General features: G+C 40.2%; 1 protein-coding gene across 2 annotated transcripts; it reads right to left on the reverse strand.

The window, feature by feature from the left end:
• Positions 1–357: 357 nt before the first annotated feature.
• Positions 358–18,258, reverse strand: LOC110828315 (uncharacterized). 2 transcript variants are annotated; one of them, XM_022060931.2, is made up of 6 exons: positions 17,742–18,258; positions 10,468–10,731; positions 4,142–4,276; positions 3,398–3,492; positions 2,652–2,754; positions 358–1,957 (listed from the first exon to the last, which is right to left on the reverse strand). In XM_022060931.2, exons 2-6 carry the CDS (start codon positions 10,503–10,505, stop codon positions 1,645–1,647), a joined length of 684 nt encoding a protein of 227 aa, XP_021916623.1. In that variant the 5' UTR covers positions 10,506–10,731; positions 17,742–18,258; the 3' UTR covers positions 358–1,644. The 2 variants fall into 2 exon arrangements, with proteins under 2 accessions (XP_021916623.1, XP_021916622.1); XM_022060930.2 differs by lacking the exons at positions 10,468–10,731; positions 17,742–18,258 and adding an exon at positions 5,606–6,722 and having other exon boundaries at positions 765–1,957; positions 3,398–3,509.
• Between the last annotated feature and the right edge of the window lie 82 nt (positions 18,259–18,340).

Here is an 18,340-nt window from a genome sequence, read left to right on the forward strand (position 1 = left end):
TCCATTCACACACAGAAGAAGGCAATGGCAAACCACTTCTGGATCATCTGCCAAGAACGTATATGAACAGGTCCCAGTCCGAGAAAAGGATGGAAGGATCCTGTTCATATGGACCTGTCGTCAGACAGAACACTAAATAAATAAATAAATATAAATAAACGCTAATTGGAAATACTGAAGTTAATGTTTCGTTCCAAAGTTATAAATCAAAGAGTTATAATCTTTAACGTATATTTAAATATCTCATATATTTCAATGTAATTGAGAGGGGAAATGCATTTCTCCGGAATCATCACCTTGCGTTGATCGCGTTCTGACCAGAGTCAGCGCCTGAGAAATCATCAACCAGACAAAAAGTTACTTCATTAAATTGATTCTTTCGGTCTAGGAATTTATGTCATTCAATAGTAAATTCCATTAGACTTCGGCCTTGCTGAGGCTTTAAAGTAATTTTTTTTGTCTAATTTTAACTTACAAATCAGCAACCAGCTGTGCGAAAATAATTTCCAGATAAAAATAAGGAACATATTACACACATACACACCTATATTGACAGTCAACACAAAAGCTCTTCACATTTTCACAGCATCTTTCTTTGACAATTTGTCATTATCAGGGAATAGAAATTAATATGACGAAATAATTTGTATTTGGAGAAGAGAACGAACTATGAAGCTCCTCATTAAGGAGTTTTCTTCCACCTTCAATAAATATTCTTCCCTTGACGTGAGAAACCAGGTTTCACATCCATACAAAACAACAGGAACATTCATAGTTCTGTATATTTTAATCTTTACATTCAAAGATAGCAGAAGGGAAGACAAAACATTCTGAACAACATGGCAGCAAACATTCCCCAAATACTTCGGTTTAACATAACAATTCAAATCTCATATGTTCATGTGCAAAGATCACGATAACACTGCCCTTAAAAACCAGTTTCAAATACGCACGATCACATTCTACATTTATAACATAAGACGGCAAATGCTAGGAGAATCATATTCAGAATCAAATGAAAGTGCTTTAAATATTTAGTTCTGTTTTAAGCTTAAGACAATGGAAGACGTGACCGTACAGCCATTGTAATCAGCTAATTGTGTTAACTACAGATAACAGAACGACGTTATGCATTTCATAAGTACCCAGTGCGGTAAATAAAATATGTATGCAGTTTCTTATACGCGTTTCCGCTCAAAATATCAACGAATACAATTCAATTTCGTTTGAGGTTTGACATAAAGGAAAATAAATCAGGTACTGTCACATTTTATTTAACAATACGATATCAAATTAATAAATTGCACTGTGACTTTATAGCATGATTAATTATGAGATGGGGAAGACATCAAATCGCCACAGAATATTCTGAATGGAGCCATGGAAAAACACTAAACACCTTCAAGCCACGAGTCGAACCTGAGTCCTCCAGAATACGAACACTTTTCGCAAAGACTAAATTATGATATTAAAATTCGACTCTCAGAATGTGTCGTCTTTTAAGAGCCAGCTTTAAACTGCAACCGTCTAAGGGATCGTAAAGTTATTTCAACCAAATACCCTCTTTTGTGCGGGTTTGTTGAACCCCGTCTCACTTTCCGTAAGTAAACCAATAATTAGGAGGTCTAGGCACGAAGCTCAAATCTACGTGTCGGTGCTGCTTTTGCAATCTTTGTCCACGGAAGAGTCCGTGCTAGTGCCTTGTTCTGATCGAGATGCGTCGCGCAGGTCCTCCGGTACTGAGGCTCCCGGTGTGGAGTCGCATCTGCCTCCGGGGCTGTTGGGGCTGCTGTTAGCGGGGGAGGCGGGGCTGGCACTGCGGGTGCCCACCGTCGCGGCGGTCACCATGTCGGGTGGCAGGGACCCGATTCCCGCGACGGTGCAAGAGCACATTTTGCCCGACACTGGTGGGCCGAACTGTGCAGCAGTCGGAAGCTGCTTGTCGCATAGCTGCAACCTGTAATCACCGCCACAGTCACGTACCTTGCCCACTGCAATGGACCAGCAGAAGGCATGAATCCAGTTTCATACACAAGTGTCAGTAATATTCGGCTTATTTTATTCAAAATTTAATAAGGCTAGAAGTTTGTTACTGTGTTTCAAAATGTCATATTCAGTTTCTATGTTACTACTACCTTGTCTCGTACTCTCACAACGAAAAGTCATCTCTATTTATTTCTAGACCAAACCTACTCTCCAGAGTCCAACAGAATAGGCCCAGCTGTGTTCTAACTCACAGACCGATCATTAAAATATTCGCAACGATGAGCGACTGTTAGCAATTTCAAAATTGCAGGACTACTCCTTATCGGCTGTTAATTACTACTTGTTAAATATATTCGTAAATCGTTTCATATATGAAGAACGCGCTGTATCTAACGCCTTTAAATTAGCAATCACACAAAATTGATGGCAATGGTTGACTGATTAGACCTACACCATAATTACATTGAAGTATTTAATAGAAGCGGAATTTTGGTATTTGAGCTCAGGTCACCAGTGGTAGATAGAGAGACGTAAATGTTTTACTGTCTTCATTAAAATATCGGCGGATTCATAAGTAACATCTGTCGGTAGAGCCTAATTACATACAACCAGTCATCTCAAAACGACAGTAAAGCAAGTTCCCGAAACGTCGTAACAGGCATTACCCGTGTATCATCCTGAAGCCGTCACTGCAAGCGGCCGACATTTTCAAACTGGCAGAAGCAGAATCAGGATCCTGTTGAGGAAGTCCCGGGTGTGATGCCCGACCTGAAATACACACCATTTTGCCATAATGAAGCGTGAATTTCATTGTGACTTACAGACCAATCCAATTCATTATCGTTCTTATGAATATGAGGTTCGATAATTGAGTTGTCTTAGTAGCATCGTAATTACTGGTTTCCGTACTTCATAAAATTAGCCGTATTAACCTTAACCCAACGTGAATAGCAAGTTATAGCCACAGACCGCGTGAATATAGTTAATAATTTTGATCGTACCGCACAGAAAACAGCTCTTCATCATTACGAAGATCAGACTGATTAATGCTATTTAAGGAAATAATCCCTGTTTTTATTCAGAATCACACAAAGAACCTACACGAAAAATGCAAATTTATTTATTGTTAAAGCAGAGCAGGACATGTATCTACCAATTTTTGAAGACGGAAGTAGATACAGCTTCCGAAACGTAGTTTTACAGAAGTACATACGATGGACAAACTAAAAAATATCACTTATACATATTACAATGACGATATTTTGCGGCTGTGCCGCTAGAACTAGGAGGCACGGCAAACCACGCGAAAAGGGCGCGCCCTATCATCGGCACAGCCGTCAAATATCCTAACCGTAGCTCTTATTGTATGGCTATTTGCGGGTATTTATAAACAGCAAAGTTTATGGAGTACCTAGAAGCAGTGGCGGTGTGCCGAGGCCAAGGCAACGCATCCTCCACGCATCCTGCAAGAGCTGCAACCTTGCCTGCTTCCTCCACTTGGCTCGCCTGTTCTGGAACCACACCTGATAGAAGCACACCGTAACTTTCTTTTGCGAGCCACATTTTACCAACAGATTCAACAGCAACGCGAAGAATTGTCATTTACTGTTCTGTACGTCTGCTTTGAGAGCTTACAAATATGGTCGGGTTTCAGTCTGCAAACACTTCGCAAGAAAATATTTGGCATTTCTTATTTTCCCGCTGGAAATGAAAAGTAAGACACATCGTGACCTACCGCCAAGACAAAAGCTCAGAATTTGGACATGCGAATAAACGTTGAAGCCTGATATTTTGCAACCAGTCATTTTTGGCAACACTTCAAACTCGGGTATTTTATTCCGACAAAACATATAAAGCCAGCTCCATTGTCCACTTTCAAAATCTGCCAGAAGATTACCTATACAGCTCGTTTATTTTTTGAACGAGTTGTCATTGTCTTTAATTGAAATAAATTCGCCTGTATAAGCTTATCCAGCGTCAATTCCACCCACACGACACGATCTTCTGAAGTGACTGACCAGCGTTGGACGCGAAGCAGTTATGCCCCCCAGAGTAACGGCCGTGTATGCGAGAAGTCGGTTTAATCCGACAAAACATCCCGACTCGGTTCCATTTACCCCGTTAGCTCGAGAATTACCGCTCCATCAACCATTACCTGAACTCGTGCTTCTGACAGGTTGATCCGAAGTGCCACTTCCTCGCGCAGAAATACGTCAGGATAATGCGTCTTCTGGAACAGCGACTCCAGTTCCTGCAACTGTTGAGGGGTGAAAGTCGTCCTATTTCGACGCTGAAAATGGTAATCAGATAAAGGACGCAATCAGAAGTCCTCCTCCTACACAATGACACCACTGCTTGGGTCCCATAACCTCCATAAACACTGACAGCACAAAAGTACGGATTAAGATTACACAAAAGTATAATTCTTTGCGTTATTTTGTACTGGCGTGAAAGTTGGTTTCTCTTGCCATAGAATTTTCTGAATTTTACCCAGAAATTAACTGGGATGTCATAAAAGACTTAAAAGGCCATATACACGTATTAAACAGCCTTACATAAACATTCAAGAAAATCACTTCACTTTATTATTATTATTATTTATTTACTGCAATTGGGTTTGAACCCGATGGCAGTGGTCCTTACACTACACAATTACAACAAAATACATATAATATAAACAAGTACACTCCCCACACACATAACTAGACATCCACCCCTACAAAAACATCCACACCTTACACGGACACACATCCATTAATTAATCACAATACTTTAGAGTAAAATATAAAGTCAGACCTCAGTACATGAAACTTTTATCCCAAAGAACTAAAGTCACTTCATCACTTCGAGACTCAGTCACTTCACTTATCACCATCTAATCCCAACTTAATAACCCTTAGCTTGTAACTACATTTCTGACTCTCTTTCTAAAGTTGCCTAATTTACAGGGGAAAGACTGGAGGTAATTGGTTCCAGCTTCTTATGGTCCTATTTACAAAGGAATATTTGCCTACATCCGTTCTTTGTTTCCTAGTCCTAATTTTCCGAGTATGATCGTCCCTGCCCAGGTAACACGGCTTTAGTAATCTATCCCCTATCGTTTTCCAAGCCCGGCTCCCCGTGTGAGTTTTGAAAAAGGCGCACATTCGGGCTATGAATCTACGCTGTGCCAATTTTTAACTTGACTTAATAACGGGGTTTATCGTGACAAACTCATTTGTTACCAATTTTTCAATTTCAATTTTGACCATATAACTAATAGGGCTATGCCACTTTTCCATTGAAACTCGTTTATATTTGTTTCTTTGTCAATGAAATCGAACTGAAAGGAAAGCGGATTCTTAAGGAGATTTAGTTCATTATTATGGGTTCCTTTCCCATAGAATACAAGCTTACACATCCTTTTAAAACACATTATTTTCTAAAATTACTATTCACAGAACTTAAACAGTCGAATCGACGATACTTCCTTCAGAAAGTGAAGGTTCAACCTGGACTCAACTATCCGACTAACTCTTTAGCCTCCGTTTTCCAAAGCGTCGACCAGGCTAAGAATCCTCCGTCCCAGAACAGCGAAATTTTATTTTCGAAAGCTGCGCGTAGTTAAGTCGAGTCTTACCTGACGCCGGCGTCCGAACATGTACTCGGAGAGAAGGTCCCCTGGAAGAGGAGATAGAAACGGACCAGCCATTACGACAATCAGCGTCGTTCTGAAGGGTCGCATACCCTTTACACGGGGGTGTACAGTCTCGCCCCGCCCATAACACCCCCTGCTATTGGTAGAGAGGCGGAGAGGCGTCGTTTATCCCACCAATAAATGGGCGCCGTAGGAGGAACAATGTTGGAATTCGATTTCATTAAATAAGCAGTTTTTAGGGAAGATATAAAAATACTGGAGGACAGAACGGGAACCTGGATATTAATTACGACATCCTGAGGTGCTCCGTCGAGTAGCGTCTGCATTCTCCTTGCGACGCCACACACATAACGCGACGAAGAACGAGAAAAACAAGTCCCGGTCAGTGAATGTTTCTTTTGGAGCATTGGTGCTTTTCCAAAGAGTCCGACGTTTCGAACGCTACTTTTCCCGATGTTAACTTCTTATTACTTTTCCAGTGCATGTAAAAGAAGCCCATCTACACTGTCGACCGCCTTCCTGCACAGATTTGCTACCTTCGAACCTTCTCTTGCAAACAATTAATTAAAAAATAAAATTAACACAAAATTACCGGCGACTTTGAACAAATTAATATTAGGTCTGGTGCAAAATTTGTTTCGTAACATTCAGTCTAAACTAATAGTGATGTAACTCTGTGGCCTATTTAAAAGTATTATTCTGGGCCGAAATTCGAACACAGGTCCTCTTGAATACAAAGCAGAAGTGCTGGACTGAGACGAGACCGCAATTGGTTCCTGCCCAGAGCCAGCTTAATCCAGTCCACACCCTCGATACCCGTTTCCATGTCAGGTTTGATAATAATGTCCCATCTGCGACTACGTCTTCACACTTTCTGCGCAATGAACCCCGAATTCATGAATAAGAACGAACCTCAGTTCCTTGCCTTGACGTACTGATGAAATCTTGGGTTAATATTTTAATATTTTCCGTCAAATCACAATTTTAATAAGATAATAAAATATAAAATATTTAAAATATCATTTCACGTTCCGCATCGAATGATCGATTTACAAATTGGAACGTCTCTTACGACATGTTTCGGTTATATTTAACCGTCCTATAAATATAACCGAAACATGTCGTAAGAGACGTTCCAATTTGTAAATCGATCATTCGATGCGGAACGTGAAATGATATTTTAAATATTTTATATTTTATTATCTTATTAAAATTGTGATATTTTAAATATTTTATATTTTATTATATTATTAAAATTGTGATTTGACGGAAAATATTAAAATATTAACCTAATTCACAATATGACGCAAATATACTACCTTATGAAATCTTGGGTGTTGCATAACTGGGATAAAAGTTTGTATTGCCCAGTTGTATTTTTCCCCCACTTAAAATGAGTAATTGTCGTTCGGTTCGCTTTTAACACTAAATTATTCTTCACTTCAGTTTATTAAATTAAAGCTGAAAGGAACATTAATTACACTGGGTGTGAAGTGAATTGAAGTATCACTCACCAAAGTGAAAGTTTTATATGTGATTATGAAATGTCCTGAGATAAAATTTCTCTTGCTTATTTGTAAATGCGATTTCCTGTTAATTTATTAGAAAACTTAAGTGTAACAATTTCATAATATGTCTGTAGACATTCGATATGCACACAGCTTTAAATTTACGATTCTATAGGCCTTCTTCGTGATGTGTTTACGTAAATACGATCACATCCCTGTCTCTACTGACTCTAAACAACCTTCTCAGTTGAAACAGCGTCCTTAAATCCACAAGCTATTAACCTCACCTCGATATCAAGTTAGGAATAACTGTAGCTTGTACCTTTCGCTTCACAATATTCAGTGTTCTGTCTGTCCGTCCGTCTGTACTGAAATAGTACATGAATGACGTTAATAAGTCGGAGATAGTCAGTTGATTAATTAGAACACACAGCAGATCCACGCTGAGGGTGAGGGGGAGGGGGGAGTCAACGGTTTTACTGGGATCTGTGAGCGCTCAATGCCTCTTCTATTGAAAGCCACTAGTTTCGTTTTATAATGTACTACTGCTAGCAATGCAATGGTTTTTGGGGGTAGGAATGAACGTACAGCAGTGTGCGGCTTTTCAGAGGCCAGTAACCACCCTCCCCTCCCACACACCACCCTTCCACCCTGCCACCAAACCCGATTTTCATTAACTGTTGCGTAGAATTGCAGCTGAGGCTCGTAGTGGCTGCCACCACTCCTGATTGAAATACTAAGCTTGTACCATGAAATCCAATCCAAAATAGCTAAACCAATGTAAAGGCTTAGATATTGGTGGAAAAAGGAAATATATTACAGAACTTGTATGCGTTCAATCAAAGTTATGTAATGACCTTCGCCCCTACCAACTACCCCTCTCACCATTTTCATATGGCCCGTCCATTTAGAGGGCGGGTTTTGCTGGTGTATACCTCCACACTTTTACACTGTCAGGGCACTGATTACGGCCTCCAGCAATGTGAATTGGACTGCCAGCAAAACCCCACGCCTGTCATGATTAATGCTGTTCTGAAACAGCAAACGTTCCGCATTGTCCACATTCCTTTTAAATGATATTATAATAAGGCTCTTATACAGAAAAATATAAATTTGTGTGGTATTGTACATGGGTGGACAACGCATTCGTTCGCCGCAAGGAAAGAAGTGGATTGAGGGTGTCTAAAAACACGGCGGCGTTGAGAATATTACGACCTAATATAAAAGACGACTCAGGAGGGTGAGGAAGACTGGGTACGAGGAACAACCTTCGAGCTGTCAGAACATAAGCCGTGGACCAGAGATGATCCATCGTGTAGTCTTGTAGGAGTTTACCGACGTTTCAGATATACTTGTTGCCTCCATCATCACGGCGATGAGAAGAGTGTTATCGAACATCAAGGCTGAATTTCAGAAAATATCATTCATGTTCGGAAGGTTTCAGGTTCGATTTTCAGGCCCGCACTACGATTATTCTGATTGAATATTATTTATTTGTCTCCGACGTTTCTGTGACACAATATGCCCAGACCACTACAGTTTTCTTTCACAAATTTACAGCCATGTTGAAACTCGACATTATATCGCCTACGCAGTTTACAAAACGTAATTAAATACCTAATATATATATAAGCAAACAGGTTAATTTATTTAGCTGACTAAACGTAGTTAGCCAAGAAATAAAGAAGGCAGGGGAACGCGAGACAGCCGGCCAAATTGCCCACCGACGTCAGTTTATGCAACACTGCGACACACACACACTCTTTCGGGTCCGTCCACTCGAGTGGAGGAACCACCTGCTGGTCCGATCCACTGCCATCATAACGCTCAATGGACTGAGTCGCCCTGATTACATTCTCCACAATGGGTTTCTAAATGGGGTTAAAGAACCACTACCCCTCCCAAATCCCCCTCATCCGTCCCCTAAGTCATTACAACCCCAGAGTTGTTAATCTGATCCCATTAGCGTGTTTAAAATCACTCCCTTTGCGATGTTTTGACATGGATCAAGATGAGAAATCTGCTGTTAAGTGGCGGATTCAAAAGGACCCAAACTGATATAATTATTTAAAATAAAGACTGCATCTTAAAATAACTGATACCACACTTTCAAGAAGCAGTCTCGGAACTTTAATTATAAATATTTCTATTCTATAAATAATAAAAAATATGGAATATAAAGACAGTGGTTTGTTTAAATGTCACGTGGAAACAATCAGAACACGGTAAATGTAATATCCTTTCTCCTGGATAAAAGGCACTGAGTTTCTCATAATTTTAATTCCGAATTTAAATTCGCGTGGTGCATCACGTCATCGTAAACGAGAAACCACAGACAGAGTCATGGAATTGTGACCACTACACCTAGTGGAATTCTACTGCCAAAAGTTTAGTTACCGGTAATATTTAACCCCCTGTATCCAAGTCATCAACACAACTATTTATTGTGAGATAAAACCTTGACTTACGTGTCGTGGCTGTTCAGACATCTCCAGGAAATTTTTCATCCACATGAAATTACAAGTCATTGACAATTTTATATTTACTTTTACGTTTCACAGTAAGTTTCTTGCTGTCTGCACTAATGTACATTCAATTTGTCGTAGTGTATATTGATGGATTTTAATACTAATATTCAGGACAAGTTAAATTAAATTTACTTTCCAAGTTAAGATTTGTTTGCTTTTTTGTGATGGAAATCAGTCGATTCGGTCACAACCTGAGTATCCAACTAACAATAAAATTTTGGGGGGACAGATCCAAGAGCCATTACTCCAGTATCCTAATTCCGTCACTGGTCACTCAATAAAATTAAGTCTGGCGCGGTGCCCTAGCGAAAGCAATTGAGGTGATAGTAACTTAATGGGCTTACTTAATTCAATAGCATCTAATTTGCAAAGGTAAACTTTTCTATACAGCAGAGAGCAGAGAAGAGTGAAGTGTCCGCCATCAAAGGCCTCAGAGAGAAATTAAACTACTAGAACTTGAACCGGTAGCACACAGACGATCTACAGGAAGTTCAGAGGGGAAGGGATTCACATTGATTTCTCAAAGAAATGTATTGTCTGCTTGCTTTTAAAGGAATAACATTTTTTTTTAATATACAATTTTACGTAATTGGTAACCGGGTTCCTCTGTAAACATAATAATTCCGTTGCTGAATTACCTTGGCAACAGCTGGTTACATCCGAATTAAGAGCTTAACTATGTTACACACCCAAAATCAGTTATTATATCTTACAGATCGTTAGCTGTGGTAAAATTGTAGTTAAGTTTCGAAGCTGCGTCTTAGAAACCCAATTTTATGGTCGACGTATCATTTACTTCTGCACTAACCTGCTTGGTTCATATCGAGGAAACGACGTTACTCCCATGTCCAACGGTAACTCTTTGGCAGGGTAATGAATTGAACGTCCCACGCACAATAAACTGGCTCTAGATGCAGGTGAGAGGTCAGTGAGACCTCTTCGTCGCCCGTGTACATTCCATAGGAAAGGACTGAGAAAAATCACACGCCTGCCGGGAATAGAACCGCTGTCGTCCAGTTACTTCACTGGCTAAACTGTTATCGCTCGTCCCAATAAGCAGCAGTTGGAAGATCTGTAAAACCCCAGTTAAAATTAGACAGGCGAACTAGCTCTACGCCCGCGTGAGAGACGTTTCTTGAAATCAAGGCAAATTTTATGTTGTGTAAGCAGGACTTCCCGCGTGTCCATGTGAAGAACTCTTAGTTACGTTAGGACCTTGCATTTCTTAACCAATTAATTACCCTCGTATATAGGCTAGAGCTCTCAAGTAGCCTCTGTTTGTCTTGAATTGTTTTAATTTATCATCTCCCCATGTATTTTACGTGACACACGCATCGTAACCTTCTTAGTTTGACCGCACTAACAAAATAAGATCAAGAATACAGATTATGATGTTCTTTTCCTATTCGGATCTATTTATTTAGTGTTCTGTCTGACGACAGGTTCATATGAACAGGATCCTTCCATCCTTTTCTCGGACTGGGACCTGTTCATATACGTTCTTGGCAGATGATCCAGAAGTGGTTTGCCATTGCCTTCTTCTGTGTGTGAATGGGATGCCACGGAGAAACCGGGGAAGCCCCCGGAGGAAAACTCCGTGTTGCCTAGACCACGGCCTTGCCCAACACAAGTTATAAATTCGGGCACCGCCGGGAATCGAACCCGAGACCCCAGGATTACAAGGCCAGCGTTCTAACGTAGAGAACGTAAGTAGTTAAAATACTCAGCGTTACTCTTACGTTCCAAATGATTTAGTAACTCAGAGGACTCAGTGTAGTAACCCGACCACCCAACCTCCAATCCAATGGGCACAATAGGATATTTCTTTGTAGGATAAAGCGGCCAGAACTTGAAGCTGACTACAGTCGGGGTTAATTATATACGGAGCTCTCTCTGCTTTCCTTACACATAATACTTGCGCACAGAGGCAACTCATGTGATACTGCTTGTGTCTGCGTGCTAGAATGTGAGTGAGTGAAGGCATTGTTCGCTGCCAACAGCCATCCGTGGTTCAGGCGAGCGGAGGATTTAGCGCTCTCATGCAAACAGAATCATTATCATAGCATCAGCAAGTTGCAGATTAAAATAACCTCATCAAGAAAGGACCCGAGGCAAGCAGCAACATCATACCGTCGTCGTAGTCATTTCTTTTCATTCGGTACGAGATTACTGGAGCAGGTTTACGGTTCCGTGCTTTCTTTCTTGTGCTCTCGCTCGCGGGGGCTTCTCCCCGTCGCCACGCTCATCTAACTCCGCAACACACATTAAAAAAAGGAGAGACTGAAGAAAAGAAAGGGAAAAAGTAAATGAAAAGTAAAAATGCTTTGTGAGAAGAATGGATGTAGAAGAACCCTTTTCGAATATGAACTAATGCATAATTTTCATTACTTCTTCTATGTCCTCCCCCTCCCCCCTGTTCTCTCTCATCCCCTCACTGCACAGCCCGCTTCCCCATTTCGACCTCCGCACGGAGGATAACAAGGAAGAAACGCGATGTGGGAAGAGAGAGCTCGAGAGTTCTGCTCATCCTTTCTTGTCCTTGCTGTTTTCCAGTGGGGAAGGGTGAAAGGGGGTGCGGGGACCGATGGGAGCCAGGCCGCCATCTACGCCATTAGATTTCAAGCCATATCCTACACTCCCCATCAAATTATCTGCAGAACTTCCAGCGCTGAGCGAATTAAAACAGCCCCCGAGAGACATGACTGTCATAATCCAATCCGAATTCACGCCACTGAATCTGACGTCTCCGACCTCCTAATGTTTTACTTCATTAACCTTTTAAAGTCCGGCGGTGCATATAGTATGTCCCACCTGACTGACAGTCTGCGAGTCCACACTTTAAGTCTTGCGTAATAATCAGTGTAAACAGCTATTGCGCCCTTCATCATAATGGTAAAATGTTGTGTTCTCTTTGCGGTACGGACTGGTTTGTTAAATAACAGCTGAGTGACCGCGGAGGTACAGGGGAAAGGCACCGCGACAACCAGGACGATCAAGTTGATAGTGACGTCAGACAAGTTTCTTTGGTATTCCAAACTCAATCAAAATGTAATACAGTACCTCTCTTCTGAGTAATATGACTTCCTAATGTTCACAAATAGTTGGTGGATTGACCCATTATACTCCCACTTTTTACAAAATTTTATCAAATATTCTGGCAAGGTTAACGCCATTTACGAATTAAACTATCGGGGACGATCAATGTGGATTCCGCCGTAATAGGTCAACTATTGATCAGATATTTTGCATTCTACAATAACATTTGTTATGTTATATAATTAATTTAAGATTGCCATTTGTGGTTATGGTCAGAATAAAAGACAGAATACAAATAATCCTATGTATTACTGAGTTCGAGGAAGTTTACAAGATAGCCTCGCCAGTTAATAAATTAGATTTTCCGACAGAATAAATATAAAAGATTAAGCGTTTCTAATGGCCTAGGTACTCAAATTTCAAATTTTAAGAACCGCGTGTTATTTCGTCAGATTTCACACTATAAATCGCACTGCAAATTCTCACAAACAAAACTGGAAATAAGACTCTAAATTGGAAGACCCTTCTTCCGGCTGGCCTGAAAACACATTTTCCAAAAAACTTTACTCTGCAGATAGCTGTGATCCTCTAAACGAGTGAAACGGAACGCAGAAGAGGGGGAAACGGAACGCAAGCCACAGACTACGTAAATCTGAGGCGTACAATCTTCTTCAGAGGTGGGACGGCACACACAACTCTTCCGAAAGCTAGCAGACGATCGAAAATGGATGCATAGCTACAAATCTACATTGCATGATGTCGCAGGGGTACAGTGGCGCTTCGAATGTCTGACTACTTTCGTACATAAACAAATCGAACAAAAAAATTAAGAACTATTTAGCACTAAAGTTTTTATAAACGCCGTTATGTTTGCATTCCCATGTAAGTCTCAAAGAGAGGAGGAGACTGATACTTCGTTGTTTGTGCCGAAAACCACAAGCGCGCTGCCTGATTCTAGGTTAAATGCCAGAATAATCTGCCAATCGTTTGACCCCCCCCCCCCCCCCGTGGGTAATTACATTTGCACAGTTCACCAATCACAATGGGGATCTGTTAGAATGTTATTTCAGGAAATTCATTGGCGTGTTCAGCCGCTGCTCCCCAGGTACGTTACAGCAGTACAAAGAACAGAGTGTCTCTGTCAGAGGCGTAAGGTCACAACTCATTCAGTTCGTAATATCTACCGGTGCCAATATTTGATATGAACTGTCTCTCGCCTTAGTGGGATGCAATACGCTTAACAGACGAGGCTATAGAAAATTGGAAACCGGGCAATATTAAGTTTAGACACGCATAGCTAAGAAATTCCGTGTTATCTTTTATTACATTTTTGGGAACCTTTCACAATAGGCCACCACTGGAAATAACCTAGACTGAAGATACCTGAGAACAGAATGCCTGAGAAATCGGCCTGCGGTAAGAGACTTAACAGGAAAACAGAAATAAGCAAACAATATGAAGCTTGAATAATTTTTTTTTGATATTATCCATCGTCTAGTAAATAAAATATAAAACGTAAAACGACGTTTCGGAGATGGGGCTAATCCCTATCTCCGGACCTAGCTCTATCTAGTGGGCCCAACTGAGTAGGAACCTGAAGACTGAGATAGAGCCCCATCTCCGAAACGTCGTTTTACGTTTTATATTTTATTTACTAGACGATGGATAATATCCAAGAAAATTTTTATTCAAATGACTCTTCACCATCGTCAAGAACTTTTAGAGTTTAATATGAAGCTTTATCATTTGAATCTTGTACTAAATATTACTAAAGTGATCAATTCAAGGAAGATGATATGGGCTGGACATTCAGCTCGCATGGGGACATGAGACAACTTGCAACATTTTAGTAGGTAAACGTGTAGGAAGGAGACTACTTAGGAGACCTAGGCACAGATGGAGATTAATATTAAGAATGGACTTAGTAGGTACGACTGTGGACTGGATTAGACTGGCTCAGGATCGGCTACACTAAAAGGCTCCTGTGAACAACGTAATTAGTCTTCGGGATCATAGAATATGGGAAATTACTGCAACAGCTGAGTAACCATCAGCTTTTTAAAATAACGATTGATCGCTATGAAGTGACTTTAAACGAGCCATTCCGTCAATGAACTAAGTCAAAAGCAACACATCGAAGAATAATTAGCTCTGTATATCAGTTCCTACTAAAATCCGCAGAGATGCTTTCTGTACTATGCATTAATTAACATGCAGACATACGATACGTTCCTTTAACTTTATGTATGTCTATCCCGTTTACGAGCAGGGAGTGTAAGTGCCTTATCTTTTGTGTTCCATGTGAGCCATTTCACATCCCTGTGCACAGAAACACATACACATGCCATATATATATATATACGCGAAAGCCTATCTGCCTTTGCGTTACACACTCGCATGTCTGCAAGTAAATCTAGCTTTTATGCCATTCAGGTAACTTTTTTTTCTTGTTCTCATCTGGTTAATGCGTTTTGCGGGCCACAACTAGCTATCATGATATCTGGCTCTATGGTTCGCTTCAGGCAACGGAATAAAAAAAGTGTGCTCATAATAAAGCTACCCTAAAATATCAGGCAGACAGAAATAAACAGGGGAAAAAAAATCATTTAAAACGTAAATACGCAGTCCTGCAGTGGGTGCAATTCTGAGTAACTTTCATCCAACCCTCGTACTCGTAAAGTATGTCCTTAATACCCGTCTTAATGTTAACTTCCCATCTCATTTGAACCTTCCGAGTGGCCACTTTCCAAGACGTCTTCCCACTAAAATTAAATCATTTTAAGTCTGTCCGGATCATTTAAACTAATTTCCCTAAGATCTATTTGAATAATATTACAGAAAGTATGCATTTAGAAGTACCAATTATGAGTTGATTGTTCGAGCCGAAACAGTCCGATAAGACTACTTACCCCTAGAAGTTCTTGTTCGGTATAATATTAAAGTGTATATCGGAGAAACTATTTTTCAATAAAATGTGGTTTGAAGAACTTCTCTAGATTTTCCAGTCATTCTTGACAGGCAATTTTCTAATAATTCATAATTACCAGTTAATGACTATTTAACCTATTATTTATTTGTAGTGTTCTGTGTGACGACAGGTCCATATGAACAGGATCCTTCCATCCTTTTCTCGGACTGGGACCTGTTCATATACGTTCTTGGCAGATGATCCAGAAGTGGTTTGCCATTGCCTTCTTCTGTGTGTAAATGGAGTAATTGTTGGGATGCCACGGAGAAACCGGGGAAGCCCCCGGAGGAAAACTCCGTGTTGCCTAGACCACGGCCTTGCCCAACACAAGTTATAAATTCGGGCACCGCCGGGAATCGAACCCGAGACCCCAGGATTACAAGGCCAGCGTTATTTAACCTACCATAACATATATATTACATTAGTCTTGTACGCGTAACTTTAACACACTTCATACGCAACGTAAACAACGGGACATTGTATCCTCTGAAATGATACATGGGGAGTTTATGCAGTGCAAGAAATAGAAAATGAATTATTCATTTTGATCAATAAATTCAGGTGATAATACCAAAGTACGTGACGTCACACATCATTGTTTGCCGTCGTGTAAGTTTTGTAAATATCAAAAAGACCTATTAGATTACCAAGACCGATTTATGCATTATCATACAACGTAATCTTGCCATCACCGGACACAACGGAAGGCAAATGGTTTGATACAGATCAAAGACAGACGAGCGGGAATAGTTCCCGTAAGCCTTCTTTTACTAGGACAAACTAGGCTACAAGGCATTACCCCTAAACACGCTGTTAGCCTAGGCACAGGCCTGTCTATCCAAACGTCAGCACACGGTCCTTTAATTAACAAAAAGACTATGTTAGCTACCCATAAAATTAATAAGGACACGGAGAAAGGCTGATGGGGTGGGAGGAGCCACAGCAGACATTCTGTATTCTTCGCCATTCCACTGAACACCACCCGCTGTGAGCTTCTATTATTTGCCCCCCCCCACCAAAACCAGAACCCCAACTCCTTTTCTGTCTGTTTTTCTCTGTGTTTGCCTCCTTGCACATTAATCAACATCCCTTTTCATGTAAAAAGACAGGCACTTTTCAGTAATTAACAACATAAATATATGAAGCTAAAATAAGACTCAGAACAAGTATGGTGTGTGTATCATTACGAATGAGAGGGTGGAGATTTGTTGAGGGACGTTGAAGTGGGGAAGGGTAAGAGTTAACTTTCAATACGCATGTGCGTCCCAATGAGGTCCTTTATATAAAATTTAGATTAACCACGCCTATAACCGAATAATCAGCCCTTCTCGAGTGTTGTTACGTGGGATAACTCGTCCATTGACGGCGTTCGAGTATGTCGGAAGACAGACGTAGGGCCGTCTTTATCTTGTCACAAAAACAGAAATTATATTCATGGCGGAATAAGAAAAACAATAACATCCGTATCTCCGTTTGACGCCTGAGTAACTGAATATTTACGTACATAACCAATTAAACCAAATGATTTCCTTCTTTGAAAACTTTTACTTGAGAGACGGCAGGTTATCAGGTGGTTTGGTTGGACCTGACTCAGGATAGCGTCCAACAGCGTGCACAGTTTACGTTACTATACGTTGTATTATATTAGGGTATTAAGTTAGGTTATGTTAAGTCAGATCTCGAAAATGTATATAGGTCTTATGGAGAAAACCTAACCTAACACAAACAGGCCTTGTCATATTATAACTATGTCAGAGCTTTCTTTACCTATTTCAATACATTTAAATATATCTGTATAATTAATCTAGCATTTATATAAAGTAGTGGTCCCGTTACATAATTTAAACCAACATTACGACTATATTTGACGGCTCAGTTATAATTAGGCTTACTACGTATTCTAAATATCAGAGAAGATACAATACTCTGTCCACACTGACGTGTTTTTCCTACATGTATCTTAATATTATCCTTCTATCTGCATCTATAAAACCTCCAAACTAAATCTATACATTTCTTATTACCATATCCTCCACCCCAAACTGCTTATTTTACTGGAACATCTGAAATCAAATTACCTGATTTCACTCTCGGTCTGCCAACTATCTTGATTGAGTTAATTCCTGGTTTCCGTCTGTTCCACCACCAGATGAGTGTAGGAATAATACCTTGAACCTCATCCGTTTCACTACACACAATCATCCTCTCACGCCATTCAATGCCAAGTAAACCCTACACCTAGCCCAATCGGTGTGACTCACGGAAACAACTTCCGGTCGGTCCTGCCACGTCACTCGGCTTTCGTCAACTTTCGCTTAACTACGGTCATTTACATTCTTCAATACGGACAAGGGGTTTCGAAATTATGTTTACTGAACTGCAGATCAATTATAAACACGACATTCAAATTAATTAAATACTGTCACTTCATGAATGAATTTTCATAAATACTCAGTTATCAAACAGAATCAGCCGTCAGCAATTTACGGCGTGAAATATAAATATCGTTTAATGATTCCATTTTGTCATTTATGTCAACGTATGTTTTGACCCAATAATAATGAACCAGAGCAACGATTGGGAATTCATAAGGTAGTATATTTGCGTCATATTGTGAATTAGGTTAATATTTTAATATTTTACGTCAAATCACAATTTTAATAAGATAATAAAATAT

The sequence above is a fragment of the Zootermopsis nevadensis genome, unplaced genomic scaffold (assembly GCF_977971745.1).
Source record: "Zootermopsis nevadensis isolate Lab colony 2312 unplaced genomic scaffold, Znev_1.0 Znev_ptg000022l, whole genome shotgun sequence".
NCBI lineage: Eukaryota > Metazoa > Arthropoda > Insecta > Blattodea > Termopsidae > Zootermopsis > Zootermopsis nevadensis.

What these genes read in the sequence shown, in the direction of transcription:
- LOC110828315 (XM_022060930.2), bottom strand. Translation starts at nt 5,710, where the DNA reads ATGCGACCCTTCAGAACGACGCTGATTGTCGTAATGGCTGGTCCGTTT. An exon ending in TGTCAGAAGCACGAGTTCAG is followed by an intron (nt 3,510 to 4,141) that starts GTAATGGTTGAT and finishes TGCTTCTATCAG; the next exon opens with GTGTGGTTCCAGAACAGGCG. An exon ending in CACACCGCCACTGCTTCTAG is followed by an intron (nt 2,755 to 3,397) that starts GTACTCCATAAA and finishes TGTGTATTTCAG; the next exon opens with GTCGGGCATCACACCCGGGA.